Below are 15,806 nucleotides of genomic sequence, written 5' to 3'. Positions count from 1 at the left end.
TGTCGCCGCGCTTCTGTGTGAGGAATGCGTCGAAGTAGGAATATTTTGGTGCGCGTCGGCGAGTGAGATTTGCGCGATTGATTCGACGAGGTTATGTCCGTCATATCGGCATATTTGGTTTCCGGGATGTGTGATGTCGTTCGATTGAACGGCGGCTTTTGGACAAAGAAAAACAAGCCGCCGGCGAGCGACGGCCACGCCTCGCGTGACGCGGCGCGCTACATTGTGCCCGCCTTTTGTATTTATCCGCCTTCTCGTCTGATATTTTATTGTTATATTTCGCGTGTCGCGACTCTCTCTCTCTCTCTCTCTCTCTCTCTTTCGAACCGCTAATACCGGCGTATTTTGTCAATGAAGTAGTAGACTGCCGTGGGGAAAGCGCGTTTGCGTTGACCGACGCTTTTACCAAATCCCAACAGCTGTCGCGAGGTGAATTTGCGCGCGCACGATTTCTCTCTCTCTCTCTCTCTCTCTGTCTTCTTGTGTGTCTCCTCTCCTCCCTCCCTGTCTCTCTTTCTTTCTTTCTTTCGCCGCCGTCGCCACATTCTCGCTTGGTCGCGAACGCGAAGACGACATTTCGAACGTCCGGTGTCGGGGGCCAAACCGCGATCAATTTTTCAGGTACACCCCGGTCATTCGCTTCTCGAGATTCGAGCGGAGAGAACGAGCAACGTCGTCCTCGTCCTCGTCGTCGTCGTCGTCGTCGTCGTCGTCGTCGTCCTCGCGGCATTGTCTCTCGCGAGCGCTCTCGTGTCTTTTTTCCTTTCCTTTTTTCCTTCCTCTGCCGATCGTCGGCAGCAGAAGAAGGCGAGGAGAGCAAAAAGAGGAGTCGCGAAGGAGGGGGCAGGGGCCGAGTGCACACGGGCAGGCGTGCGTGCGTGCGTGCGTGCGGGGAGACGCGCGTGTGCGTGAGAAACACGCGCACGTACACTAAGATGTCTAATAGATTGGGGTTGGCAGACGGGACAGTCGCAGACACCCACGCGTTTCCCCGCATCCACGCGATGTCGACCAAAAATATTCACGCACGACAAAGGGCAAGAAACCGGTAAGTCAGCAACTATACTTTTTTCCAGATTCTTCCTCGCCCTCCCCTCCCCTTTCTCGCCATCCCCCTTCCTTCCGCCGCTTCTCCGCGCTGCCTCTCAGCGCGGTTTCAACGACGCGGTGGAATTCTTAGCAGGGCCTCCTCTCTCCTTCCCCCCCCCTCTGTCTCTCTCTCGCTTTAAAATTTATCGATACGTGTGCGTTATGCGCGAGTAATATGAGTTACTTGCTTGGAGCCGCGCCAGGGACGCTTAATCACGCTAATGTGCGCAAAGAGTACAGACGACAGTGATTCAATGCGGATAATTTTATTACAATGGCGAATGTTTGGAAATACTACTGCACCGAGAGCCGCGGTTTCTTGCAGCAATCAGCAAAACGAGCTGTAAAAAGATGTATATGTGATTTTAAGGGGAGAAGGGGCTCAAAGCCTTTTTGTGAGAGATGAAACTCGACAGAGCCACGTTATACACAACAGTAATTTCTTATCGTTCGTTTGAGGCGTAAATTGTCCAACTTGCGGTTGCTCTCGTCAAATTAGGCTAGGTTAGGTTAGGTTAGGTTAGGTTAAGTCCAGTCAAGTCAGGTCTGATTAGGATTGGTGGATGAACTTTGCTTCGCGCGAAAATCTGCGAACTCGTATGAAATCGCATAATTTCCCAGGGAAAAAGCATCGGTCGATGCGGAGCAGGATTTATCGAGGTTTTCGTTGCAGGAGCCGCTCCTGCAAGAAACTTGCGTACGTATATCTTTCACGGCTTGTTTCATCGATTACTGCAAACAAAAACCGCGCGGTTCTCTTGGTGCACTTATCTGTGCCTTTCTCTCGGAGCGCGCGTCTAACGTCGTCGCTCTTCCCCCCCCTCTCTCTCTCTCTCTCGTTATCGCGTCCGATTGCCGCGAAAGCCCCTTCCGAGGGAAACGCGAAGCCGGCGAGGCTCGAGACGCCGCGTCGTCGCGCGCGGAAGCTGCGACGAGACAGCCGCGGGATGCCGGAATTCGGTTGGGCGTAGGCGAGGGGGAGAGAGAGAGAGAGAGAGAGAGAGAGAGATCGATGCGCGGCGTAATTCGTTTTTCGTCATTAGCGTTGTTTTTAAATCGCGCGTTTAAATAGATGCGTCAGACATCGCTCGCCCGGCCGTTGGTTCGCGCGTGCACGGGATGCCGGCCGAAAATATTCGCGCGGGGGAAAACGCGGCATAAGTCATTAGCACGAGCGCGCAGCGCCGCGGCGCGGCGTTCGCCGAAAAAGTGCGACGATCGGCGTCGTTTTTATATACCTGCCTGGCCGCTGCGGTAGCTAATGGCGCCGCGATGCACAATCGTTATCTGTCGCACGCAGAGGACTGCCCGCTGCCCGCTGCGAGCTGCCTGACAAAAGCGTGTCGCAGACACATATTTATGAGCGATATTTGGCATGCGCGCACGTGCGGCGAGTTTACAAGGTAGACTTTCCGAAACGGCGATTCGGATCTAAGATCCCGAGACCCGACGCGGGCACGAGCGAGCCGAGTGTGTTTACTTGCAAACCTCGGTGAGCCGCTGTTATAATTCATTCAGAGCGCGCGTTATCGCTTTGACAAGCTAATACAAACGGCGAGCGATTAATAATAAGCGAGACTGTTAAGATAGGACAAACGTGTGTCTCTCTCCTTGTACCCCAATACTCGGCATAATATTGTAGATATTCTAAATATTCGTTTAAATATTCATACGCGCAGAGCCGGATAACGCGGCCGCGCGCGATAACGTCCCCGAGGAGAGAGAGACGTGCCGCTCTATGCGCCATATTTTTCATAACCTCGTCGCACACTTGTGCCGCATCGCGCGCGCGCATCCACTCGCCATTCGTCGGATATTAATATCTTTTCAATTCGCGATCTCTCTCTCTCTTTCTCTCTCTTTCTCTCTCCTCTCTCTTTCGCGCGTCCGCCTTCGACTCTCACAGCAGTCGAAGCGACGACAATCGACGGTCCGCCGCGATTTGCCGCTCGCAACGCTGTGTTACGTATTTTACAGGTAAATGGCGGCAATAGCGAAGGCGCTCGGTGCTCCCCGCGGCGCGTCGCGATCGTTTCTCACTTGGACTTGGAGGCGATGAGAGAAACGTTCCTCTCGGCGCTTATCAAATTTCCAGCGGCGCGTCTCGCGAGAACGCGGACGCGAGCGAACGGCAAATCGGCCATCGCGCTCCGAAAGGCCAAACCGTTCCCGCGTGTGTTGGCGACGGACGAGCGAAAAACGGACTCTGCGATGACGCACGCTTTCCCCTCGAATTTCACGCTTTTCTCGATACCTCCTTTTCAGTACTTCTCCGCGGTGCGGCGTGAGAGTTCGGTTCGTGCCGGCCGCCGCGCCGGCGAAGTTCGTCCTCGCGACATCGCGCGGATGTCTGAAGTCTGGAATCGCCGCTGCGCGCTTTCCAACAAAGGCGAGCACAATTTTCCGCGCCTCGTATCTGCCCGGCATCGCGATAAAACGCGCGCATTAAGAGGCCACGAGTTCTTTTTCCACGACGAGGATAATGCGCCCGGTGAAATGTATATTTTTCTATATGCTTTCGTCAGCGCGATATACATGTTAAGCAGCGCGGCGGCAATAAATAGTCATAAATGCTGTTTCAGTCGGTTGACGGCGGAAAGCGCAGCGTCGTGTCACGCGAAGAATCATTCGCGAGCGCGCGCGCGCGCGCGCGCGCGCGAAAATTGCCGCGGAACGAGACGACCGGGGAAACCGAGGACGCGCAGCAACCAATGAAGCATTGCCGCCGCGCGACACGCCGCTTGATTAACCGACGGCGAGGGCACCGCAAGACACCGTTCCCGCCGCGATTTGTCAGATCCATACGCGCGGGATTTCACAGACGTTCCCGGCGCGGCGGAACGAAAGACGCGAGAGCGCATACCTCATCATACGCGCCGGCATATTTTCATCCGACGCGCCAACGAGCGAGCGAGCGAGCGAGCGGCTACCGTTGTTGTCTCGGATGACAAATCCGCGCGACGACGCGGCGCGACCGGGAGAAGAATCCGCCGGATCGCCTCATTAGTATCTCATTGTTGTTTTGAAGAAGTGCCTTTGCGCGCGCGCGCGCGCGCGCCGGCAAGCGAGGGATGAGATTGTCTTCGGGGGACCGCGTCGTCTCTCCCTCTTTCGAATGCGCGTCGACGACGACGACGACGAGGTTCGCTCCTCCGGCTGGCCGCGCGACTTGGCCCGGCCGCATAAATGGCCCTTATAGTTTCGGAGAACAAACGTCTGACATAATGCTGCCAAGCTTTCAGAACACATACGCGAGCGCGCTCGCGTGTACTCGCGTATTAGGATCTATTAATATGCAGCCGCCGCTTAGGTTCTTAGTTACTCGTGACACATTAGCCGCCGGACGACTTCCCCGTCCGTCGTTCGCGGCGGACACACACGGCGAGAGAGAGAGAGAGAGAGAGAGAGAGAGAGAGGCTCCTCCGTGTTGTCTATTCGTCTGTCAACGAGCTCCTTCGCGTCAGCATATCCCGTCGCTCGCGGAGACACTCGCAAAGGGACACGCCGCCTTGGTCGGCGTTTGAAGCGGCCGCGATTTCAGGGCTACCCCCGATTTTTCCACGAGCGATCTGCGATTCTACCGCGCGCGCACGACAGAGAGAGAGAGAGAGAGAGAGGGGGAGAGAGAGAGCGTTGGCGTTACTCCAATATCCTTAACCTTCGTCCGCTCCCCAAACGGAACGAGTAACTCACGAACGGGGTTTCGCTCTTTCGATATTACCTCGTGATAAAACGCCACTACCGGTAATTCCACTCCCCTCCCTCCCCCTCCTCGCCCGCGCCCCGATCGGTGGAAAATCGGAGAGGACTCTCGCGTTGCGATGAAATTTCATTTCATGCGGAATTTCAGCTCTCACCCTCGATGCAGACGCCGCTCGTGGGGAAGTCGGGCTCTCTCTCTCTCTCTCTCTCTCTCTCTCTCTCTCTCTTTCTCTCGGCGTCTGCGAGAGAAACGGCCGAGAGAGCGGGAGAAAGAGGTACTTGTCGAAAATTAACGGAGACTCGTGCGTGTGTTTACTACGTGTCCCGGAGCGAGCGAAGATATCCCACTTGGCTGTTGGCGACCAACACTTTCCAACGCGCGGTTTCCTATCATTGATCCTCTCTCGTCGACGTTCACGTGAACGCGCGGCGCGTACAATCCGCTTCGGCGTCGAACGCTCGTGTCACGCGCATCACGCGTGTCAAAGCGACACGGCGTAGCACAGCCGGGCCGATACAACTAATAACCGGGGAATATTTATACACAAACTCTGAGAGAGCGCGCAGGAGCGCGTTTTCGATCTCGCGTCTGACTCAGCGTGAATCTGTCCGTGTCGCGCCAGGAATCAGACACGCTTCATGTTGTTTTCGAGATGTCCCCCGAACTGTTGTTTGAAGAGAGGCTGGCGGCGGCGCGAGAGGGAGAGGGAGCGCGATGGAGGGTGCGGTAGCAAACTTGCGATTGAAAAAGTTGGACAAATTAAGACCATCGGTTCGTTGCCTTCGGCTGCGCTGGCGCTGCCGAAAGTTCATTCGTCACGCGTTTACCATTTTATATATACTATATATATATATATGTATGTGTGTGTGTGTGTGTGTGTGAGCGTCGATATTTTTCCGCACGTAGCCGCGCACGAAATATCCCGTGTCGCTCGGGGAAAATATTTTCCGCGGATTTCTACGGGACGGCCGTTTTTATCGGCAAAGCTAAGCGTGTCTAGCATTGAACGTTTCCCGTTTCGACCCGTTTCGTGATCTCTGCGAATGGAACACGTACACCAAATAGATACACGCGGGTACGTCAGGTACGTGGGCTCGGTAAAACCGAGCGGTTTACAGCAACGAGTTCTTATCCGTGCCGGAGCGGCGCGGCGCGAGCGAGCTGCTTATGCTTAATGGCAGGGGAAATGTAAATGTCGCTGATAGAGTTTATACCTCCCGGAAAGGAAATGATCGCGCTTGAAATTTTCCGCATTCGACACGAAACGCCGCGATGTAGCACACTCGCTCGCTCAGGCTTTATTCGCGTCGCCGCGACTACGCGCCCCCCCCTCCTCCCCCGGGGGGTGCCGTTACGCGCGAATTATCCAGTCGGTCGGTCGAAGAGTCGGATTGGATTCGCAATTTCCAAGAGTGGAATTTTATTAATTGCCAATTCCCTCTCCCTCTCTCTCTCTCTCTCTCTCTCTCTCTCTCTCTGCCGGTTCATCGTTATCAACTCTGTCGTGAGAATTTCAATTGTCTCTACCGATTTCGATGCTGCGGGATTACCCGTCGCCCCCGCGGTCCCCCGAAAATCCCGGCGGCGAAACATTATCATTATCATACACCGCCCGCACGCGTGACGTCACTTCTCGAAAAGCGAGGCCAACTTTTCCACCGAGCCGGTAAACCATCATCTTCGACGCCGGCGAGAGCGGCTCGACGAAAATTCCCCTCCTCGTCGCAGCGCCCCCCCCGGTACTGGCCGACTTGACGATGTTTCAACGAATGACAGAGCGAGCCCCGAATTCGTCGGAAACAAAACAGAGGAACAAAAGCCGTTTCTCGAGATCAGAAATTAGCGGCGCGGCGGTCTCGCGGGCGCGATTGAATCGCGTCCGAAAACGCGCGCGGCGAAGGAGACGAGGCCCCGCGCTGGACGGCCGGCGAGATGGAAAGGTTTTATCGGCCGTTTCTCTCAGGACGCTTTGATGTCGAGCCGAGACAGGTTCGTTTACCGAGGTGGGATCCGCGAGAGAGCGAGCGGCCGCGCTGCGCCGCGCGTTTCAGTCCGACGGAAAGTGCTCGACGGTGAATCGGGTTTCACGGGCTGCATTTAACGGGCCGGTGCCGTAGCGGTGCTTACTCGCGGGGAACGTCGGCATTGATCTCGGGACACCCGGCGCATCCTCGCCCGACGGTCGCCGGCCGGCGAGAGCGGAATTTATCGGCTCGGCCGAGCAGCGATCGCTTCGATTTTCCACGATTCTTCGCGAATGCGCGTCGGCCGCGTCCGCGATCGCTCGGTTGTGACGCTCTCGACTTTGTGAGTCTAAAGTCTCGCTGGTCGCGAGAAAGACAGCCGCCGCCGCCGCCGGCTAGCTACGCCTGCGTGTCTCTAATTGCGGCAGCGCGAAATGAAGCGTTGTCGCGTAATCGTCGATATCGGCGAGATTAATCGCCGCAATAACCGGAGGCTAATAATCGTGCGTGCTCGCCGCTCGCTTTTTATTCTCGCGTAGTCTCTCGGAACGGAGCGTGCTTCCTGGCATTGCCGCTTCCATCGGCCGCCGGTACCGTGAACTTGCCGCTGCGCATTCCTCTCCGGGGACAGACAATTTTGTTTCTTGTTATCGCGTTATCGCGCTAACTAGCCGGCGCTATTACCGTTTAGTCTCGATACGCTTCGCTCCGAAATTCCGAAGAGAAGAAGAACACTCCACGCGTTCTCTCCTCGGCGGACGAGAGAGAGATCTCGCGTCATTGTTAACGTGACGCCGCGCGTCCCGTCGACAGCCGGGAGACTCAGCGAATTCAGCGTCGTCGTCGGCGACACGTCATTACGCGGCGTTCACACGTTTTGCGTTTTGCAAGAAACCGCCGATCGTCGGCCCGGACGTCACTCATCGCGCTACACCGCGTCTTGGCCCGCTGCGCCGCGCAGCGCAGCGACGGACCGACTGCATCGTCGTCGGCGTCACGCTCGGGAAACGGGCCACGCCGATCCGGCGACGTGGACGACGGCCACGCGTGCGAGGGAAATCCCTTCGGGTAGACGAGAAGCGGGTGTGTGTCGCTCGTCATTTCCCTACGTCCGGCCTGTTGTTTTCTCTGAACGATCGCGAATACGCGGGGACACGTGAGAGAGAGAGAGAGAGAGAGAGAGAGAGAGAGAGAGAGAGAGAGAGAGAGAGAGAGGAGAGAGGAAAAGGAGAAAAGGGAAGAGAATCCCTCTTTCTCTGTCTGTCTCTCTCTCTCTCTCTCTCTCTCTCTCTCGCTCTCCCTCTCGCTGTTTCCCTCTCGCAGTCTCTCACGTGCGCGTTTCAGGCCGTCAATGAAGGAAGAGTACTATCGTTATCACTTACTGCTCTCGCTGGGGACGTTCGCAAGCGGATGGATCAGCAACGTGCCCTGGGCAAGATCCTCTTCGAGGTGTGCACGACTCGGTCGGGCTTGCTTTCTCCGTGACATCCCTCCGACTGGTGGTGTCAGTTCGTTTTCCACGTTTCCCTAGCACACTAGGACCACAGAAGCGGTCCTCGTCGTCGACCCCCGGCTCGTCCGGCAGCTCGGGGCCAAATGGCCGATGGACAGTGTCTTGCCCAGGTCCCTTGGACTGTCCGAGAAGGGACTTTCCTACCTCTGCAGGGGGGCGCGTGGTCAGTCCGAGCGGTGTTTGGAGTTGCGATAGCACGGTTTGTTACAACGCAGCAGGTTACAAATCACGAACCACATGACTGACTGTCCGTCTGTCTCTCTCTCTCTCTCTCTCTCTCTCTCTCTCTTTCTCTCGCTCTCACTCTCTCTCTCGAACACACACTTCTCTCTCTCGCTTTCGTCGCTTCCGGCAATTCGGCAGCGGAGAGAGAGCTGATGATGTGCGACGTGCGAGAGCGTCGGCGGCGAAACTTTACCTAAGCGTGTGCCGGCCCGCGTGCCTCGTCATTGGCGCACTCGAGACTAGCAGGGGAGCCGCGACTCCCCGCGCGTAAGCACGCACTTGTCCGAGCCAATGTTCCATACGCCGTGGATCGTCGCCAAGGGAGAATGCTCTCGGGTCCTCTCCCGCCGGCCGGTGAGCGTGTCAACTCGGCCAGTAATCCATAGAGACTAGAGCCTCGCTCCGATTCCCTAACCCATCCCCCACCGCCGCTCGTGCGATCTCTTTTCCCGGTGAAACCGCCGCCGACGATGGGATTCGTCGTCGTCGTTGTCGTCGTCTTCGTCGTCGTCGTCTTCGTTGTCTCTCTTCCGCGCGCACTCTACTTTTTTTCCCTCACTGCGACAGTCGCGCGGCTGCTCCTTCGTCGGCGGTTAGCACGTGGTGGCCCGCGTCGGGATTCTCTCCCCCTCTCTCTCTCTCTCTCTCTCTCTCTCTCTCTCTCTCTCTCTTCCTTCTTCTCTGTCTCTCCGCTGTCCAAAAGTCAAAAGTAGTGCGCGCTGCTCCGAGACGAGTCGCCGATGAGGCGGCCTGGCTGGCTCGGCCGCTTGACTGGCGGACGTGCGCTGTTCTCTGTCGCGTATGGGATCACGACCGCTCTCACCACCACACAACCGCGATACCCGCCGCGCGCTACTTGGTGCGCCGCTCTCGACGCTGTCGATCCATCCGCGAATCGCGACCGTATGGCGACGAAAGGAACCGCCGGTAGCCGCGGGGCGCGCGCGCGCCCGCGCGCGCGAGCGAGCGAGCGAGCGAACGAACCAACTGCTCCGACGACGACGTACGCGCTGCCGTCACTGCTGCTGCTGCTGCTGCTGCTGCTGCTGCTGCTGCTGCTGCGTGAGAGTCCGTGAAATGCGTGGACGGTGCGCGCGTAAGCCACGAGCGAGAGCGAGTCCACCAGGGGATCCTACGGACGCTGCCGGCGGCGCGTCGAACTTGTCGTCGTCGTTCCTCTTCGCACTGTGTGCTCTCTCACGTACGGTACACGTGTGCGCCGAGCCGAGTGTGTAGTGGGCGCGTGTGTGTGGGCATATGTGCGTGTCATGTGTGTGCATGCACGTATACACGTATATCGTGCGTAAGTGTGTGCTATATGTATGTATGTATGTATGTATGTATGTATGTATGTACGTGTACGTATACGAGAGACACTCTGTGCGTGCGTGCGTGCGTGTGGTCACGTATGTGTGAGTGGGTGGTGGGTGGGTGGGTGGGTGGGTGGGTGTGCGTGCGTACGTACGTGTGTACGCGTGTGTTTATGGATCTATATCTCGCGCGAAATCCGCTGCTCCGATGCCTCGAGTCGGCCGGACGACGGACGGACCAGCTCTGGGCCTGACGTCCAGACGCCCCTCTCCGCCGTCCTCGCGACTCGCGGCTGGTAGGGGCAGCCGCGGATATTCCCTGCGCGCGCTTTCGACCCTCCCCTCCTCCTTACCGACGGAGCGCCACCGCCGTTCGGCGCTCCGCGGCCGCTGCGCTGCGCCCCTCCTCCCGCCGCCGTGTTCCGCGTCATCGTTGCCCCCACTCCGGCGCCCGATCGCCCCACTCCGGCTCGGGGCGACGTTCGGCGCGCAACCTCCTTCGCGATATGCGCCCTTCCATGCGCCGCCACCGCCGCCGCCACCGCCGCCGCCGCTGCCGCCGCCGCCGCCGCCGCCGCCGACGCCGCTGCCGCCGCCACCGCCGCCGTCGCCGCCACCACCGCCGCCGCCGCCACCGAGAGAGATCCACCCTTGCGTGTACACGAGTGCAAGTCGACCTCCACGCGTACCGCGCGCCGCCCGCCGCTCGCTCTCTCTCTCCGCACGCATGCACGCTTTCCGCCGCGCGAGACCGTCCGCGTGCGTTCTTTCGACAGATGGACCCCCTGCCGCGCCGCCGTTGCTCTCTCGTAGTCTGCAAGACGCCGGACGATTCTCAGTTCTGCAGCAACTCGTTGTATCCCTGAGGGTGGAACAAGAGGTAAGACTCAGGTTTCTCTCTGTTTTCACGAGCCCGCTTCTGTCGGGTCGCGACGGCGACGAGAACGCGTCGCGGCTCGTCGCGCGCGCATCGTCGCAAAAACGTGACCGAATGAGCCCTGGAGGAATAAGAGAGAGAGAGAAAGAGAGAGAAAGAGAGAGAGAGAACAAGAAGAGAATCCTCTCGCGGAGTCTTCGCGTCGTTCGCTCGCTCGCTCACTCGCGCGCACGCTCTCTCTTTCTCTCTCTCTCTCTCTCTCTCTCACTCTCTCTCCTCCTCGGCCGCTTCCCCTCGCGCGTATCGTTTCATTTCTCGTCCTCTCCTACTCGATCCGTCTTTCTCTCCGTCTTATTCCCCTTCCGGCGGATGCTCGATATCCCCACCGGATCGCGCGGTCGCGCGAGGCGTGGCCTGTCCTGCTGCGGTGCCCGCCTCCTTATGCATTATTATAGCGAGCCACTCGTGTCTCTATGATTTTATATGCCGCGTTTCGGCGTGAATATTCTAGCGCGCGCGCCTCTCCTCCACCGTGCCCTCTCTCTCTCTCTCTTTCTCTCTCCTCCCCCCATCTCTTTTTCTCTCCCGCCGCGCGCGTCCCGGACACCGTTGCCGCCCCGCGTCGCCGCCGCCGCCGCCGCCGCCGCCGCCAATGTGCCAGCGATACCGTGTTTTATGCCGCCCAATTGTTTTCTCGTTCCGCGAGAGCCAAACTCGCGAGAGCAAGAGCGGACGCTCCGCGCGGCGGGCTCGTCGTCGCGACAACGCCGACGGAGCGCTCGCACGTTGACATCTTTGCGGCGCGCTGCGCGCTGGCCGTCGTCGAGCGTCGCCGGGACTCGCCCGTTGCTGAGTCGCGATACACACACACACACACACACACTCTCTCTCTCTCTCTCTCTCTTTTTCTTCCCCTTTCTGTCTCTCCTCGAGACAGCGAAAGAGCGCGACTAGGCCGGCGCAATTATGCCCCGCGAAGACGCCGGTCCGCAGATTTCGAGTGCCGCTCGGCCGCTATTCAAGTCGAACGAGCGCCAGTGTGTATCGATTAGTCGCGCTACTGTAGCGCGTTTAAGCGGATCCGCGCAAAAAGTCGACGCCCGATTGCCGCTTAATCGCCGACACCGTCGTCCCACGTAATGCAATCAAACGCGGCCTGCCGACTTTTTGTCACGGCTAACGCAGCGGGCCCGATCGCGGCCGCTCGCCGTCGCGCCGAGCTGCGCGACGTCTGTGCGCGCGCGCGCGCGCCTTATCTATCTTACTCGCATTGTCTGTCTTACTCGCATTGTCGGCCACGACATCACCTCGCGCGCCGATCGGCCTTCAATAGCCACGTCTTCCGGCGCGACGACGCGCCGCCACCGCCGCCGGGAAGAACAGCCCCGGCGCGGAAAAACGCGCGCGCTCGCGCCTTCGATTCACTCGCGTTACGCGCGGCACGCTGAAGAGACGCGGCCCGAGGGAACAGGTGGATCGCCGACGACGGACGGTAGAACCGACCGAGAAACCGGGGCGGGGAGGGTAAAGGCTGCGGTGAAGCGGAGGGTAGAAAAGCGGCAAAGGGCGCGAGCCCGAGAGGCAGATCGGGGTAAGGCGAGAAGACTGTGCGGTGTGGCAGACGGGGTGCGTCGCTCGCTATCTCGGCCCTAACGTATGAATGAGGCGGCTATAGTGTGGTTCAGGTGCTTCCGCGACCTCCTCCTCCTCCTCCTCCTCCTCCGTCGCCGCCGCTGCCGCTGCCGCTGAAGCTCACAATGAGCGAATTGTCAAGCGCGTCGTCGTGCGCCCGTTGACACGAGCGTGGGATTTTTCTCGATTGGGTGTATCGCGATTATCGGAGATTACGGGGCAGAGGGGGGGGGGAGGGGGGTTAACGGGACTCCTCCGTGCGTGTGACGGTGTCCCGACGTAGCTAGCTGCGCCGTTTTCGTGCTTACCGTAATAACCGGCGAGGAGGCTGGATTTGGGTGGATTTCAGGTGGCGTCCGATATGCGACAGGAAAGTTTATCCTGCGGCAAGAATGGCAAGAGCAACTTTTCCCATTGCATACCGAGCGTGTCCTGAAATTGGAGGACAAAGTGTTGCGACCACTGCTCCATTGGCCGTGCATTTGCGCCCCGGAAGGATGTAACTTATGCGTTCGGGCTGTTACGTCGACTTGTGCGAGGGAAAAGTTGCAATATCTCATTTTCGACGATTCTCTCGCAACGCATCCGTGTCCAATGCGTTTCTTTTTCTTTTTCTTTCTTTCCTTTCGTCACAATTTTCAGAAGATATTCAGAAGACATATTCGGAAGGCATTTTTTTGCGGAATGTCAGATGCGTTCTGAAGCTCAGAGGTAAAAGCGTCGCAACTTTCTCTCGACTGACTGGGGCTGCTCGATGATGCGCTTGACGGTAGAAGCAATTCTCGGTAAATTCTCGACGTCTTCCGACATAACCTTCTTATTGACAAGTTATGAGAAAAAAATGATGAAAAAGAGTGGACAGGCGAGAGAGAGAGAGAGAGAGAGAGAGAGAGAGAGAGAGCGGCGAATCACGTTAATCCGCGAAGTCGAGAACACTTCGCGCTCTCTCTCTCTCTCTCTCTCTCTCTCTCTCTCTCTCTCTCTCTCTCTCTCGCTCTCTCTCCCCCTCCCTCCCTCGACGGCGCTCGGGCACAGTTGTATCTATATTTACAGAACGGTCGGTACGTTTCACGCTTCTCCTTACTCCACGTAATTCGTTTCTCTTTTTAATGATAAAAAGTGTACCGCGGTGTACACCGCAATGGCGTTTGCTGGCGGTTGACGCGCCTCTCTCTCATGCAAACGCGGTTGCCGCTCAACCCTATGAGCACTCTCGGAATTCCATTGTGCACGGCTTCGCCCCCCCCTCCCTCCTCCCTCTCCTCCGCTCAAGTCTACTTCTTCGTGCTTTCATCGCGCCGCCGTGTTTGGCCGGCCGAATGTTACATCGCTCTCCTAATTCCCCCCTTTCGCACCGTCTCCGTAAGACAAAGAGAGGCGTCTCGTGGAGATAATTTCCGTGGAAAAGAGAGAGAGAGAGAGAGAAAAAGAAAAAGAAAGAGAGAGAGAGAGAGAGAGAGAGAGAGAGAGAAAGCGAGCAGGTACTTGCTCTCCAACGTCGGACGGAAAAGCCCGAACGAGGACGCCCGTGATTCTGTGCGGACGCTGATCCTCGAGAAAATCCAGGCGATGTCCTGCGACGAGAGAGACAGAGATACATATCGAAGTCGGCCCGGCGGAAGGTCGGCAATATAATCACACGTGTGCCGTCGTTGCGACGTTATTATGTATTCAGCAGCGCCATTGTGCCGGGGCGTCGTCGGTCGTATAACTCGAGTTCTTCCTTCCCTCCCTCCCTCCCTCTCTCTCTCTCTCTCTCTCTCTCTCTCTCTCTCTCCCCCTTGCTCCCTCTCAAAAGAGAGAACCATTAAAATAAAAATGCAACATTTCCCTTCTGTTTCCGGAGCATGTTTATTGTCCGCCCAGACTCGTAATTTTCGCGTAAAGGTCTCGGGGGCTATAATGCGCCGCGCGCGGCTAGGGTCGAAAAAAAGGGTGGTCTCTTGTCCGCCGAGGACAAGCGCCGGCGCCGGGACTGACACCTGCAGTGGCGCATTTTTCCTCCTAGGATCAGTAGAGAGATACCTGCTTCGCCTTGCCTCTCGAGCGCGTCTTTCACAAACACGGGATATCTATACACTCTCGCACTCTCTCTCACTCTCTTTCTCTCCCTCCCTCCCTCCCTCCCTCTCTCTCTCTTTCTCTCTCTCTCTCTTTCCCCTTCTCTTTCTCTCTCCTTTCCTCGCGCGACGGTTACACCTACTCAACGTCCACCCTTAGAGAGCATACAATGCGTTGTAATAAAGGATTGTTCACTATTCTAAGGAATATTGAACACTTCCTCCGCCACAGCTATATAAACTTCCGAAACTTCGGCTCCACGATGAGGGCCAGTGCGTCGGTTATAATTAATACGCAACGCACGAATCTAATTAGCTCACACGGGGTACACGATTTCCCGCACGCGAGTTCATCAGGTGCGCGCTTATGACGCATATGTTGCGTGCACGCAGCGTCTCGGGAAATCGGCTGAGACAATCGAAGGTGCGTTGACCGCAAAAATTCGCGTCGCCCGGAAGCTCTCGGGCAAGGGAAATTGTGCGTGAGAAGCGACGCACCTCATTCTGTCGCGAGTTCACACTTTTCGACATTTGAGTTCCACACGAGAGAGATTCGCGACCGACCTCCATGATCGCGACGTTAAAAGACCGCAGGAACAATCGTCCGGAGAGCACTCGCGTCTAATTAACTCGCTGTAAACTTGAAAAAATTCCTATGCAGCATTAAGTACCGTTGTCGGTATTTTTTCAGATTTATCTGCGCGCTGCACCCAAAAAAAAGTATTCTACCCATAAAGTGAAAAGCTCGCATATTCCAAGTGAAGCCTTTTGCAAGAAAAGAATTCCTCTTTCGATCAAGCGATTAAAGTAAACCATTCGTCTAAAATTTATGAGGTGATATTCTAACTGTTTTCCTCTTGTTTCAAGAGGATTTCCTCTTATATCAATTAACTTGTCTCTTATATGAAGAGGAATATGTTGCACCCAAAAAGTGTATTCTATTTGCAAGGTGATTTTTCCCAAGTCTCAAATTCTAAGCGAAGCCTTTTACAGAAAAAGGATTCCTCTTTCGATCAAGCGATTAAATTCACCTAAAATTTATTAAATATTATTCTAACTATTTTTCTCTTATTTCAAGAGGATTTCCTCTTATATCAGTTAATTTTCTTCTCTTATATGAAGAGGAATTTGTTCATTTGAATGTCCGCTTCTTTTGTTCAGTCATGCTCTACCTCCAGACATGAACGAAAAAATAATAATATGCTTGCCTTACTGCATTAATTTTGAATCCGGAACAATAAGAATAAAATCCTCTAAAAAAATCAAATGACTCCGCTTGTTCTGAAATTACCGTTCTTTGGGTGTGCGATTATCTGTTTATGCGATAACAAACGAATACTCGACCTGACCGATTCCAAACGTCTTGGCTCCCAAAGAAATTCGCCGACTAGAGTAGTCTGGGAAAACAGCGTGGTATTATCAGCATTATTTAA

General features: G+C 56.4%; 1 protein-coding gene across 1 annotated transcript in view; it reads right to left on the bottom strand.

Annotated features, from left to right (window-relative positions):
• salm (spalt major) overlaps nucleotides 1-9,444 on the bottom strand; it is a 78,419-nt gene extending 68,975 nt beyond the window's left edge. Inside the window, exon 1 of the mRNA XM_011143026.3 lies at nucleotides 8,139-9,444. Within this exon, the coding sequence (XP_011141328.2) occupies nucleotides 8,139-8,244 (106 nt within the window). The 5' untranslated portion in view covers nucleotides 8,245-9,444. The remainder of the gene's footprint in view (nucleotides 1-8,138) is intronic.
• Between the last annotated feature and the right edge of the window lie 6,362 nt (nucleotides 9,445-15,806).

This window comes from Harpegnathos saltator, unplaced genomic scaffold (assembly GCF_003227715.2).
Source record: "Harpegnathos saltator strain DR-91 unplaced genomic scaffold, Hsal_v8.6 scaffold688, whole genome shotgun sequence".
NCBI lineage: Eukaryota > Metazoa > Arthropoda > Insecta > Hymenoptera > Formicidae > Harpegnathos > Harpegnathos saltator.
The sequence above is the reverse complement of the archived record's forward strand: the minus strand, read 5'-3'. Positions and strand labels throughout refer to the sequence as shown.